This window comes from Pseudopodoces humilis, chromosome 21, assembly GCF_049639895.1.
Source record: "Pseudopodoces humilis isolate 2021_Gansu_Grassland_sample_001 chromosome 21, ASM4963989v1, whole genome shotgun sequence".
In the NCBI taxonomy this organism is placed as follows: domain Eukaryota; kingdom Metazoa; phylum Chordata; class Aves; order Passeriformes; family Paridae; genus Pseudopodoces; species Pseudopodoces humilis.
Genome location: NC_142220.1, coordinates 2,247,410 through 2,261,796, shown reverse-complemented (window position 1 = coordinate 2,261,796; position 14,387 = coordinate 2,247,410). Strand labels below are relative to the sequence as shown.

Sequence of the window (14,387 nt, the reverse complement as noted above, 5' to 3'; positions counted from 1 at the left end):
AATAAAATAAAATAAAATAAAATAAAATAAAATAAAATAAAATAAAACAAAATAAGGAAGGTGGGAATAGTAAATACATCAGAAGGTTGTGGTTTGAGAACTGGCATGGGATAGGCTCCTTTCAGCAGGAAATTTCAGCCTCTGTGGTCAGGAAATGTGGCTTTGCTGAAGTTGTGGTGCTTCTAAAAACTGTCTCAGTATCCTGAGGCTCCTGGGCTCAAAGTTTCCTCAGGGAAGGTTCAAGGTGACCTCTCCTGGAAAAATCATACCCAGGACAGCTCATCCTGCCTAAATCCCTGCCCAGGCACAAAGGATCTTAGAATTAAAACCACTGAGTCATTTTATATCTATAAAAGTACATATTTACATATATATTAAAAAGAATTCCCAGATGTTTAAGGCCAGGTTAACCAGGCAGGAGATGCTGGACAGGACACAGAGCTTGAAAACCACAGTGAGGTTCAGAATGGGAGAAATTAACATCACCTTGGGGTGAAAAATGTTACTGGCTTTTTGTCCATCCTATGAAATAAAGATTTTTAAAAAAGGAGCTTCAGAGCCAAGCTGAGGCTGAAGGGAAATTCAAATGGATAAAATGGGAGGAGCACTTGGATATTTGACAATACTCCTCAACCCTCCACAACCTCTCCAGCCCCAGCTGACAAGCTGTGCTCCCAACCTCAGCTCCCCCCTGGAACAGTTTGGGGGGATTGATTCCATCTCAGCCTGTTTGCTGTAGTGCACCCAGTGGCAAAGCTCATAAATCACCAACTCCAAAGCAACAGGGGAAAAAAAAAACATTTACAGAGCATCAGCTGCAAGTTCCCATCGATATCGATCCTCCCCTGGCTCCCCACACGGCACAAAGGACCTGGGCTTTATTCAGTTTATTTTGATTTTATTATGGGAGGCGAGCAAGAGCCCTGCCCAGGGCTGCTCAGATAATTGCTGCCATCTAGTGAAATCCTCCCCTCTGCTCCCTCTCTCCACGGAATTTCATCAAGAGTTGTCAGTTTTTGTCGGGTTTTTGAAGGGCTTTTGTGGGGTTTTTGAAGGGTTTTTGAAGGGTTTTTTGGGGGTTTTTGTGGGGTTTTTGTGGGGTTTTTGAAGGGTTTTTGAAGGGTTTTTGTGGGGTTTTTGTGGGGTTTTTGAAGGGTTTTTGAAGGGCTTTTGTGGGGTTTTTGAAGGGTTTTTGTGGGTTTTTGAAGGGTTTCTGAAGGGTTTTTTTTGGGGTTTTTGTGGGGTTTTTGAAGGGTTTTTGAAGGGTTTTTGTGGGGTTTTTGAAGGGTTTTTTTGGGGTTTTTGTGGGGTTTTTGAAGGGTTTTTGAGGGTTTTTTTTGGGGGTTTTTGTGGGGTTTTGAAGGGTTTTTGAAGGGTTTTTGAAGGGTTTAGGACTTTCCTGCTTCCTGCTGGAGGCCAGCCCTGCTCTTTGGAATCCTCTGCAAGAGGATGGTGATTCTGCAGGACCAGGGGATGCTCAGGGTCTCCTCACCACAGAGCCCTCACTGTTGGGTACCCACAGCCCTCACACCTCACTGGAAGAGGTGACAAAATCCTCACTCACCTGAGAAAACCCTCCCTGAGTCCCCACCAGCCAAATAACAACAAATACAAAACCATAAAGGCACGATTGACGCTTTGACGAGAACACCAGGCTAAATAAACATCCCCTGCTGCAATCACTGAGCCCTGCAACACCAAACCCCACAAATACCTGCAAACTTGTCCATGTCCTTGAGAGGGAGGGTGTAGACGAGCTGCTCGTGGTTCTCCTGGATCAGGCTGGCTGCAGGGATGTGCTGCCTGATCAGAGAGGTGGTGGCCTCGGTGTTGCAATAGGCATCGATGTGCATGCTGAGAAAACACAGCAGGAATCGGGGTCTGGAGCTGAGCTTGCTCCTGACACCGCACCAAACGTTCAGCTGCACCCTTGGAGGATAAAAGGATCCTTTTGAGGGGTGCTCTCTTAGAGATTCCAAGAGGAAACAGTGAAAAAAAGAGAGGCACGACGGCACCCAAGAGATCCTGTGGTGGTTTTTTAAAGCTAAAAGTCACCAGAAAACTTACTCATCTTCTTGCTGGGAGATATGGATTAGAAGGGCAAAACAGGCTTAAAACTTAAAAGGAATAAAGAAAGTTTATTAAGAAAACAACAAGAATAAGTAACCAGAATAAAACCTCCTTCTTCCCCACCACCCAACCATTCCCTTGTCCAGCTGACCAGAGGTACAAAGCTGGGCACAGAATTACCTCAGGCGGTAGCCAATGCCCCACTTGCTCTTGAGGAAGAGGGAAGAGCCGAGGCATTTCAGCATCCCTTGGGAGATCACAGCTTTCCGATCTGGAAAGGAAAGGCAGCGAGGCCCCTCTGGAGCAGAAAAGCGACGTTCTCCTCCCCAAGCCCACTCTGGATTGCACACAGGAGGCATCCCAGGGCTGGGGGTGAAGCTGGGCTGGAGCAGGACTCACCAGCCAGGATGTCAGCCTCGTCCATGAAGTGGGTGCTGAACACAGTCACCCTGCTGGCTTTCCTGTTCCTCAGCAGGTTCCAGACGATGTGGCGGGAGCAGGGATCCATCCCCGCCGTGGGCTCATCCAGCAGCAACACCTGGGGACAAAACCAGAGGGCTTCTCAAAGCCTGGCCTTAGCAATCCCTCCCAGCACAGCCAGAGGGGCTGGTTTGAAACCTGCCAGTAAATTCCTCTAGAACAAAAAACATCCCAGACCAACAAGGCAGCTTTTGTCGCTGTGCCTTGGATAAATCCATCTCCTGTCGTGACCAATGGAAAAATCCTGTAATAAATCCATGCCACAGCCTGTTTTATTCTGGTTCCAACAGAATTATGGAGTAGAATAATGCAGAACTGATTCTAAGTGTAACTCAGCCATGGGTTCACTCTGTCTACTGAGGGGTGGTTAAATGCACACAGCTGCTTTTAAAAGCCCCAGGAACTGTCACACACATCATTTTTAACCAGACCTCAAAGCAGTCCCCGTCCTCACAGGCCAGAAATCACAGAGCTGTAACACAAAAGAGCTCTCTGGCTCTGTTCCTGCTGCCAGCTCCTGGATGGCTTTGGAAGGAAAGCATCCCAACAATTCCACTGCTGGGGGATAAACGCTACCTGCCAGAAATTGCACACAAAACTTGCCACACTGTTTATGTGCCCAAGAGATCAAGCCCAAAGCTGCTGCCATCACCTGAGCCTCCAGCACAAAGGCTGAGACTGAAATTATTGTAATCAAACCGTAAAAGGCACTCAAAGGAACAATTTCTGCATTTTGCACATTAGCTGGTTTTGACAAGAGAGACCAAGCCTTCCAGGGATCAGCAACACCAAGCTGAGAATAATTCCATCCCTCTCACCTTGGGGTTCCCAAGAACAGCAACTCCCACTGACAGCCTCCTCTTCTGCCCCCCACTTAATTTTTTGGCTTGATTGTCCCTGATGGGCTGCATCTCCAAATCCAGCAACACCTTCTGCACCTTGAAAATGCAAGAAACACATTTATTTTAAAAGAAACAAACAACAAACTATGAATTTTTTAAACCAGATTGTTAACAATTAACATTCAAGTTAACTGCTGCTGGTTCCCAGTTCTGTATCTGAACTGCACAACCTACACACAAAATTTAATGGTGCCTATAAGTGGACCCAAATGCCAGATTTAAAACACTTCATGGGCATTTTAATCTTAGCAAAAATTAAAAGTTTATCCTTGTCTAAATATCTGCCTGTACCTCTTTGTCCACCGTACCACAAAGTTACATTTCCCTGCAAAAGGGAAGGATAATAAATGAAATAACGGAAAGGATAAAAGAAAGGATAAAAAAAAGCAAGGATATTTTGATTTACAGGTTAAAAATGTAGATGTAAGACAATCCCTGTGGCCAGGTGAGTTACCTCCTGTATCAGATCGTTCTGAGGGATGCCCTTGATGGCAGCAAAGATGGAGAGGTTCTCCTCCACGGTGAGAATGTCGAAGTGGATGTCGGCCTGGGGGCACACCCCCGCGATCTGCCGCACCTCCAGCATCTCGTCAATCTCAGACACCCTGTGCCCATAGACTGAGACAAACCCTGCAAGAAATCAACATCAAATCATGGAATGGTTGGGGTTGGAGCGGGCCTTGGAGCTCGTCTCACTCCCACCCCCGGCCATGGGCTGGGAGCTCTGCACTGGAAGGGGCAGAGAGGGGTTTACAGGACAGGGATTGCACCTGGGCTCTTTCAGACTTTATCCAAAGGGATTTTGGTGCATCCTGGAATAGCCACCGAGGTTACCAAGCCTGGTTTGGAAGCTGGGCAGCCCCAGCCCTGCACTCACCGTCTGTGGGAGGGCACAGCCCGCAGAGGATGTTCATCAGCGTCGTCTTCCCGGTGCCGCTGTGGCCCAGCAGCGCCGTGATCTGCCCCTCGTAGATGTCAAAGGACAAATCTGCTCCCAGGGCACAGCGAGAGGAGAGTCAGGCTGGGATCCTGAGCTCCCTGAGCCCAGCCCCAACCCAAATCCTCACACGTGGGGCTGCATTCCCTCTCTGCCCCTGGGGACAGCCCATGGCCGGGCTGGGACGGTCCCACACCCACTGTGGGGTGGCCACGTCCCAAAGCCACCCAGGGAAAGGAGGTGCCAACATCAGGGAGGTGGGGCAGGAGGGATCACAGCATGGGATGGGCAGAGGAGGAGCTGGGGGTGATGCCCAGGCTTTCCCTAGGGATGAAGGGCTCATTTTTGGGGTGCTGGTTTAGACACCGCCGTGTGAGAGGGGACAGTGCACATCTGGCATTGGTGCTCCAGGGCCCCACCCCTCCAAAAGAAACCAAAACCAGCCTGAAGTGAAACAGAAAAGATCACTCAGCAACTCGGGCACTGCTCCTCTGCACCCCAGGAGCAGCTGGAAAGCTGAAATGTTCTTACTTCTGAGAGCCTCCACCGTCTCCCCCTTTCTCCTGAATGTTTTCTGAACACAGCTGATCCTGAAAGAAGACACATCATGGCATAAACTATTTCAGCACCTTTACGTGGCATTTTGAGCTATCAGCACTCAGCAACAACCACAAGAAGCCAACCAGACCACAGTGGCACCAGATGGGTTAAAAACCCATGGAGGCAAGTCAAGACACAGGACAGGTTCTGCCAAAACTTCGCTCATCTCCACCCTGGCATCCTGAAAGCTTTTCCTGGTCATCTCCTAAGGTATTTCCTGTGATGATAAACTGAATTATTTCAAATCTGAGTCTCTTTCTCATGGTGGAACAAGGCTCCAGAGGCTTCCCAAGCGAGGGAAGGGAGCAGCTACTCCCCAGCAGCTGCACAACACGACAGGAGACTCCACAGACACGACATGGAAAAGCAGAATGGACTCCAAAGATGTGATTCCTGACAGCTCTTGATCAAAAACAGGTGAAAGAACGCAGGTATTTTTCTTTTCAGGAGAGGTAAAAACCTCCCTTGCAGCCCTGCTGTTCCTCCAAATGAAAAGAACAGGCAATCTGGAGGCACCAAATCAAGGATGGATTTTGGAAGCCTCATCACCCTGAAAATGAGGATGGTGAGAGGATGATGGAGGGTGAGAAATGGGGAAGAGAATGAGTATGAAAGCAAGTAAAACTTGAACGTGGAAAGATGACAAGCCTGTGTGAAAACACTGGAGCTGGTGGAGGGATGATGGGGATGAATAATGCAGCAACAGCCACGATGTTCTCATGGAACACCAGGATTAGAACTGGACTCCTCAACCTGTGGCAGATGCCCGAAGACACCTGGGGGGTGTGGGCAGCACAAAACACAAAACTGGTCACTAAACTCAAACATTTGAGACCAGAAGTACCACACAGTAGTGTGTGGTAAAAATTTAAAAACAAGCATGTTACCTCATCCATCTCTAACACAAAATTAAAACCAAAAATGCTCTCCCTAAGGCCAGTGCTCCAGCCTTGGAGCCAGGGCCCCGAGGATGGGGATGCACCGTGGAGGGCTCCGTGAGCTGCCTGATCCTGAGCAGTGACTGCTTTCCAAGCTTCCCACTGAAATTCCAGGTGAGCTGCTGTCCCCAGCTGGGCAGGGAGGGCTGTACCTGATGGCTTCCTTGCCCTGGAATTCCGAAGGCACGGGCTCCACGATCTCGCTGAAGCTCAGGCTGCCGTTGGCGCTGCTCTCGTACAGCTCCTTGTAGTTTTTCCTGTGCTTTGACCAAAACGAGGGCTTCATGAAGAAAAAGGGCGTGCGGCGCAGGCCAAACTCCCCTGGGGGACAGCACAAAAGGCAAATCCTCAGCAGCAGCAGCAGCCACAAACATTCCTCAGCTTTGGGCTCTGCTCCCGAGGGATTCCATCGGCCAAATTTCCACTCGAGCCACGATTCCCCTGGAACAGAGGCTGGGCAGAGCTCAGGATAAAGCAGGGATTTATTGAAAGGCCTCAAAGGACAAACCTTGGCCAGAACAAGAGCCTGGCCAGGGCTGCACCCAAGATAGACCCAAAATGGACCACTGGTCACGAGGTCTCACAGTTTTACAAGTTTTGGTCCATCTGTGTATCAGGGTTAATTGTCCAATTACAGCTCCGGGTTCTGAAGTCCCATCCTGCTTGTTTTCTCTCTTCACTGTTGTTTATGCTTTTGGGCCTGAAACTTTTAAGATTGTCCTTGGTATCAAGCTAGAAAAGGAATTGTTCTGGCTGCCTGCTCTGTGAAGAGAGCTCACTGACACTGAATATGAAGCTCAAAACTCCACACCTGGGCAGGGCAGAATCTGAAAAATATGTAAACTAAAACTTAAGGCACCGTTTCCCCCCTTCAGAGGCTTGACAAGGCCTTTATTCTAAATATCTAAATAATAATAGGTATTTAATAACAGATAATTATCTAACAATAGTAAGTAACTAACAGTGATAAACACCTAACAACAGATAAATATCTAAATAGGCACCACCCCATCCCCACTGCTGGCAGGCTCCACTTTTGCTGAATATTTAAATAAATTTTTATTTAAATCTCCTCCTATTCCAGAGAAATCCCCAGAGCTGAATGAGCAGTGACTTAAACGTGGCAGAGAGAAAAGAGAGGGACTGGAGCTGAGGGGCTTTACCAGGCTTTCATCTCAAAATTAACAACTTTATTCTGTGTTTCAGCTTCAACTGCTTCTGTCACAGGGGGAGATCTGGGAGAGGCAGAGCAGACTTTGATTTCCAACCCTCTAAGAGGAAATTGTAAAGGCTGAGGGTGTAGTTAACTCAGCAATGAAGTTTTTATTTAAAAACCTCCAAAAAAATTAAGCTCTTTAAGACCAGGCCTCACACCTCACTGCTTTAACAGAATATAAATTTATGTCAGCTCAAATTCTATGTGAAAACAGCATCAGCTCCTTTCTGCAGGGAATTTAGGGGAGAGATGTCCCTGGGCTGGGGGCTCAGGACGTCAGGGTGATCCCCCCAGAGCCCAGTTTTGGTCAGGAACATACCTGGGATCACCTGGTCAAGGTAGACAGCCACCAGCAGGTAGAAGATGCTGTCCAGCAGCAGCAGGATCAGAGAGATGCAGAGAGGGTAAGGACCAGCGTTGATGTTTGCAAACGTTGCCCCATCCTCGTAATCCTCCAGATGCATGACCTGCAGGGAGAGACGTCACCCACCAAAAAGGGAAAACAGCACAGGGAAGAACTGGGCAAAAAAATCCCAAAATAATGAGAAGTGGCTGAGATCACCACGAACACAAAGAGTAACAGCTCCTTTACGGTGCTGGGTGTGTTAAACTGCTATGAAAAAAAGCGTTTTCCTCACCAGCACCCGCTCCTTGAAAATAAAATATTGATTTCAAACCCCCATCAAGGGCTGTTTGCAAACACTCCCTGGCTGCTGCAGGATTTACCTGGGCAACACCAATCAAGAAGCTGCACTGACACAAAGGGCTGAGGATCCACACGAAGGATTTGGGGAAATCCTCCAGCAGGACGATGTTGAGGCCCACAAAGCCAAAAACCAGAGTTGCCAGGAACTCCACTATCCCCACGTGCTTGGACTTCTTAAACAGAGGCGTCAGCATCAGGGCAAAGAAAACCTGAGGCAGAGGGAAAAACAGATAGGAAGGGACTGTAGAAGTAGTAAAAATAAAAATAAAAATAAAAATAAAAATAAAAATAAAAATAAAAATAAAAATAAAAATAAAAATAAAAATAAAAAACAACAACAATAACAATAATAACAATAATAATAATAAATTTTATAATGATAATAATGATGATAATAATGATGATAATAATAATGAAATAAATTATGATAATCATTTTAATAATATTAAATAGTGTAGAAGTATTAATATTAATATTAATAATATTAATAGTATAGAAATTGTGTGGAAAAACTAAGGGAAAATGCCATAGCTGCCTCTGACAATAAATAATACAGCAAACAAACAAAAAAATAAATAAAATAATATAAAAGAATATAAAATATATATAATTACATTATGTTATTCATATATATTACAATATACATTCATATATATTACAATATATATTCATATATATTACAATATTATTATATATATTATATATTATACAATATATTTATATATATTCTATATTTTTATGTATATTTTATAGTATTAACTATAAATATATTTATATTATTTTAAAATATTTGTATTATAAATATAGATTTAATAGAATATAAACAGTATCTATTTCTATATTTTATATTATTTATTTTTATATATTATATTTAAATATATTATATTATTTGAAGTTTAAAAATTAATTATAAATAAATAACAAAAACCAATTTTCCTGGTATAGTCACTGCAGCATTCACCCACAAAGAATCATGGAATCATTTTCAGCTGGAAAAGACTTTCAAGATTGAGTCCAAATGCTCCTCTTATGAACTCAGACAAGCAACTGGGTACATAAATATATTTATAATGTGTTTTTTTATAGTTCTCTGACAGTTTATTAGGGTTTTAGCATTAAACTCTGTAGTAACAGGAAATGTTTTGAAGAGGGGCTGGACTGCAGAATGCTTCTGTGGAGAGTTTAGATCTGAAAAGCTGAAGGTGAGTCTAAACTCAGATATTTCAGGAGGGAAAAGCACTTTCCATGGTGATGGGTGAGAGCTGCACAGCACCCCAAAAAGAGGAGAACACCCCACAAGGGATGGGATCCATGGGATGGGATGGGATGGGATGGGATGGGATGGGATGGGATGGGATGGGATGGGATCCATGGGATGGGATGGGATGGGATGGGAGGGGATGGGATGGGATGGGATCCATGGGATGGGATGGGATGGGATGGGAGGGGATGGGATGGGATGGGATGGGATGGGATCCATGGGATGGGATCCATGGGATGGGATGGGATGGGATGGGATGGGATCCATGGGATGGGATGGGATGGGATCCATGGGATGGGATGGGATGGGATGGGATGGGATGGGATGGGATGGGATGGGATGGGATGGGATGGGATGGGATCCATGGGATGGGATGGGATGGGATCCATGGGATGGGATGGGATCCATGGGATGCGATGGGATGGGATGGGATGGGATGGCTGCATCCATCAGGACCAGGAACACTCACTGAGGAGACTCCATAGAGGAAGAAGAGGAGGAAGATGACGAAGGCACTGCTCTGGGGAAAGAGGGACGAGGCCGTGGCGATCACCGCCATGAGGATGGACATGACAAAAATCAGGCTCACGTAGAGCAGCACCCAGGACAGCCTAGGGAGAAAAAAACGGGGGGAAAACCAGAAAAATGAATTAATTCAGCCATACAAAACCCATCACTCTTTAAAATTCCTGACAGCTGCACCAAAGGCCAAGCAGGCAAAAAAACCTAAATAAAGAGATGCTGTGATCATCCCTGGGATTGTTCTCAGCACACAGGCCAGCTAAAGACGCACAACCAGCTGATCCACCATTATTTTTTTGCATAATTAATTCCCTGGTACAGGCAAAAGAGGGTAACAGAGTCGTAGGTTTCAATAATTCACGAAATTCTGTTTAAAGTTTAATACAGGGCAGGGTAATAAAATCCTGCTCTGTTGAAAAATGGAGCTGCGAGTCTGGGAGCAACTCTGACCTCAGCAAACAGGGGTGGTTTGTGTCCAGGTAGCAAAAAAAAAAATGACACATTTCCTCTGAAAAAACAGAAAAAAAATCATTCCAACCACCCCAGGTGGCAGCTTCACTGCAGATGTGAAAACCCTGCCAGAAAGGGCAAAGCAAAACCTGTTTTTATCTCCTCAGCTGTCAATGATTTCAAATGAACACATCATTTGGGAGAAAAATAAAATATTCCATTGCCCAGGTCAATTTTCATCAGGGTGAGGAAACAATTGAAAACCTGTTGCTGAGAAATTCAAATGATAGAGTTGGATTCATTTAATTATGTTCCAGGCTGCAGATTACCTGCTGAGCTTCTAGGAAAGGAGGCAGTGAGCCAAAAGTGTTTAAAAACCTCCATAAAAACCTCACACACAATGAGGTTTAATCCCTCTAAGTCTGACGTAGCTTTACATGGATAAATGCAGCAGGATTACTCATTAAAATATTCCTATGTTCACAGTGCTGCAAGTGTCTCTCTGTTTTACTGCACAGAATATCTCAGTTTTTGGTTGTTTTCAGTTAAAGACTGGAAATATTTTAAGGAGGAGGGTGGGATGGAAGAGGTTAACTAGAAATATTCTTTTAAAATATTTCTTTACATTTTTCTTTAGTAAGTAAAAGGTTACACCAAACACTCACCAGAAGGCAGTGTCATGGAGTCCCAAAATTTTCAGGAACTCCTTCAGCTTCCTCTCCTTTTCTGCCACGATGTGAATTGCCAAATAATATCCAAAGGGAGAAAAGGCAATCACCAGGTAAATTAAAATGATTGCACGAGGGAAATTATCAATTTCCACCACTGCAGCCTCTCCCATAACCATGGCTCTGGTCAGATCCAGCTGTTCCCAAACAGAATGATTTGTTTTCATCTGGGAAGAAGAGGAGGAAGAGTTATTTTGACATTTTTCCTGATTTTACAGCCCCATCCCAACCACTCCCCACTGGCAGGGGGAGAGCCCAAAAACTTCCTGACCCCAAAACCCCAGGGCAAAAGCAAGGACACTGGAAAACACCTGAATGCCTGGGGGTAAAATTGGGAAATGTGGAATTTCTGGCACTTAAAAAGATGGAATTTGCTGTCACCAGGAGCAGGGTGAGGGGAGGGAAACTGGGAAAAATCCCTGGGCAAAAACAACACCAAAATAAGGTAAATACTGGCACCAAAATAAGGTAAATTCTGACACCAAAATAAGGAAAATACAGACACCAAAATAAGGAAAATTCTGACACCAAAATCAGGCAAATTCTGCAGCCCCTGTTTGGAATGGCATTTTGGGGTGAGCATTTGTGTTCTGAGGAGGGTTGTGCTGGATGTTCAGGATCACTGGGATACAAATGGAGAGGAAAATCCATAAAATCCAACCCAGCAGGATTGGGGAAATCCTGGAGGAAACGCTCCCTTCCCATCAGAGCCCAGCTGGGATTTGACACAGCATCTCCCAGGATCAGCAGGCAGCAGCAGCAAAGCAGCCAGAGCCTGGCAGCACCTGGATGTGCCTTTCCTTGGGATGAGGATGGGATTTTATGGGATTTTATGGGATTTTATGGGATTTTCCCAGTGGGACCTGGACAGAACTGTCCTGGCCAGAACACAGCCAAACCCAGCCCAAATTTCTGCCTCCTCATCAGATCCTGGCTGGGATCTGACACAGCATCTCCCAGGATCAACAGACAGATTAAACAGCCCTGGATCTGTCCTTTCTTGGGGTGAGGGTGGGATTTGATGGGATTTGATGGGGTTTGATGGGGTTTGATGGGGTTTGATGGGATTTGATGGGATTTGATGGGGTTTGATGGGGTTTGATGGGGTTTGATGGGGTTTGATGGGGTTTGATGGGATTTGATGGGGTTTGATGGGGTTTGATGGGTTTTGATGGGGTTTGATGGGGTTTGATGGGGTTTGATGGGGTTTGATGGGGTTTGATGGGGTTTGATGGGGTTTGATGGGGTTTGATGGGGTTTGATGGGATTTGATGGGGTTTGATGGGATTTGATGGGATTTGATGGGGTTTGATGGGGTTTGATGGGATTTGATGGGGTTTGATGGGGTTTGATGGGATTTGATGGGATTTGATGGGGTTTGATGGGATTTGATGGGATTTGATGGGATTTAATGGGATTTGATGGGGTTTGATGGGGTTTGATGGGGTTTGATGGGATTTGATGGGGTTTGATGGGGTTTGATGGGATTTGATGGGGTTTGATGGGATTTGATGGGATTTGATGGGGTTTGAGGGGGTTTGATGGGATTTGAGGGGGTTTGATGGGGTTTGATGGGATTTGATGGGGTTTGATGGGATTTGATGGGGTTTGATGGGGTTTGATGGGGTTTGATGGGGTTTGATGGGATTTGATGGGGTTTGATGGGGTTTGATGGGGTTTGATGGGGTTTGATGGGATTTGATGGGGTTTGATGGGGTTTGATGGGGTTTGATGGGGTTTGATGGGGTTTGATGGGGTTTGATGGGGTTTGATGGGATTTGATGGGGTTTGATGGGGTTTGATGGGGTTTGATGGGATTTGATGGGATTTGATGGGATTTGATGGGGTTTGATGGGATTTGATGGGGTTTGATGGGGTTTGAGGGGGTTTGATGGGGTTTGATGGGATTTGATGGGATTTGATGGGATTTGATGGGGTTTGATGGGATTTGATGGGGTTTGATGGGGTTTGATGGGGTTTGATGGGGTTTGATGGGGTTTGATGGGGTTTGATGGGGTTTGATGGGATTTGATGGGGTTTGATGGGATTTGATGGGGTTTGATGGGGTTTGATGGGGTTTGATGGGGTTTGATGGGGTTTGATGGGGTTTGATGGGATTTGATGGGGTTTGATGGGGTTTGATGGGGTTTGATGGGGTTTGATGGGGTTTGATGGGGTTTCTCACCTGGATGATGGCAGCATCGATGCAGGCCTGCAGTGCTGTGAACCCCGAGCTCCAGTAGGTCACTGACTCGCAGCTCTTCCTCAGGCTGGAGCACGTGGCTGCAGGGAAAAGAGGGAATATTCCTCTTTAGGATCCCTCCCATCCCACCATTCCACGTTAAAATCCCAAAAAATGGGAGTTACAGCTGCCCTGCCCCGCCCGGTAACGCCACCAACACCCCCCACCAACCCCAGGGAATAAAAAAAACCTCCAAAAAATCAAAATATGGGATGGTTTTGGAGCTTATTCCCTTGCAGATTTACCTCTGGATTCCATGTAGATGGAGGACATGGCGATGGAGTCGTGGAACCTCAGCTGGTAGGACATGGAGTCCTTGAACACCACCCCCACAAAGTTGGAGGGTTTGAGGAAACTCGCCTCTTCCAGCTCCTCCTCACTCAAATACTCCTCAGTGATGAGGCCTGGGAGTATTAATTAAAAAAAAAAAATGATTAGTTTTTTTTTTTATTTATTTATTCCCTGGCAAAGAATTTTAAAAAAAAAAATGTTTTATTTATTTAATTTAAAGAAGCGTCATAAAAGTCACGAACGACTTCTCGGGGTTTGGAGACCCTTCCCAGCCAAACCATTCCACCATTCTTTGATAGAAATATTTATTTTTATCACAGGGAGGGAAATATTCTCCTGAAGAGACACTGCAGGAGCGCAGCTCAGCAGCAGGATGAGTAGGAATCATTTATTCCAGAATTTTTTTGCCTTTTCCCCCCCATTTTTTGCTGCTCCCACAGGTTCTGTGCCCCAATCCTTTGCTGGCTGCCCCGGAGTTTATTCCCAGATTTGTCAGGAAAAGCAGGTGGATGGTGAAGATGGAAAAAACCAGCAAAATTTGGTATTTTTGTCACTGATTCCTGCAGTGGACGGGAAGAGAAGAAAGAGGAGCTGAGGAAGATGAAGATGAGGGGCTGGGCTGTGAATCCAAAGTAATTTTGAAGGGTGAAAAATATAAAGAAAAGAATCAAAGACCTCAAACTGGGAAAAAAAAAGAAACAGAGCAGGTTTGGAGAAACGAGTTTTTGTTGAGTGTGAGGCGTGCAGGAAAAGGGTTGGGGGGAAAAGAAAGGAAAAAAAAGAGAGATGAGGGATAAAAAAATCAAGATTTAAAGGGTGAATACCATCCTCAAAGTTATCAAAAGCCACTTTCTTCATGATTTCCCGAGCCACGGGTGTGGGTGGGGTGTAGCCGATGACAAAATTCACCAGCACCGAGGGGTCCAGGGGGCCCAGGTCGGTGTTGGCCACCTCATCATATTTCCTGTGAGGGTGCATCATGCTCATCAGGATCAGCCAGAAGAGGAAAAACAGCGGGAAAAGCACTTCCTGCAAAAGAAATAA

The 14,387-nt window shown here is 45.6% G+C and overlaps 1 protein-coding gene across 1 annotated transcript in view; it reads right to left on the bottom strand.

The window, feature by feature from the left end:
- The window catches only part of ABCA5 (ATP binding cassette subfamily A member 5), a 36,371-nt gene that overhangs the window by 16,623 nt on the left and 5,361 nt on the right, over positions 1-14,387 (bottom strand). The window contains exons 4-18 of the mRNA XM_005530692.3: positions 14,168-14,372; positions 13,298-13,456; positions 12,996-13,093; positions 10,748-10,977; positions 9,580-9,721; positions 7,870-8,058; positions 7,463-7,610; positions 6,080-6,248; positions 4,921-4,979; positions 4,330-4,440; positions 3,907-4,082; positions 3,369-3,488; positions 2,470-2,608; positions 2,251-2,341; positions 1,715-1,854 (exon numbers count right to left, since the gene is read on the bottom strand). Of these exons, the coding sequence (XP_005530749.2) occupies positions 1,715-1,854; positions 2,251-2,341; positions 2,470-2,608; positions 3,369-3,488; positions 3,907-4,082; positions 4,330-4,440; positions 4,921-4,979; positions 6,080-6,248; positions 7,463-7,610; positions 7,870-8,058; positions 9,580-9,721; positions 10,748-10,977; positions 12,996-13,093; positions 13,298-13,456; positions 14,168-14,372 (2,176 nt within the window). The remainder of the gene's footprint in view (positions 1-1,714; positions 1,855-2,250; positions 2,342-2,469; positions 2,609-3,368; positions 3,489-3,906; positions 4,083-4,329; positions 4,441-4,920; positions 4,980-6,079; positions 6,249-7,462; positions 7,611-7,869; positions 8,059-9,579; positions 9,722-10,747; positions 10,978-12,995; positions 13,094-13,297; positions 13,457-14,167; positions 14,373-14,387) is intronic.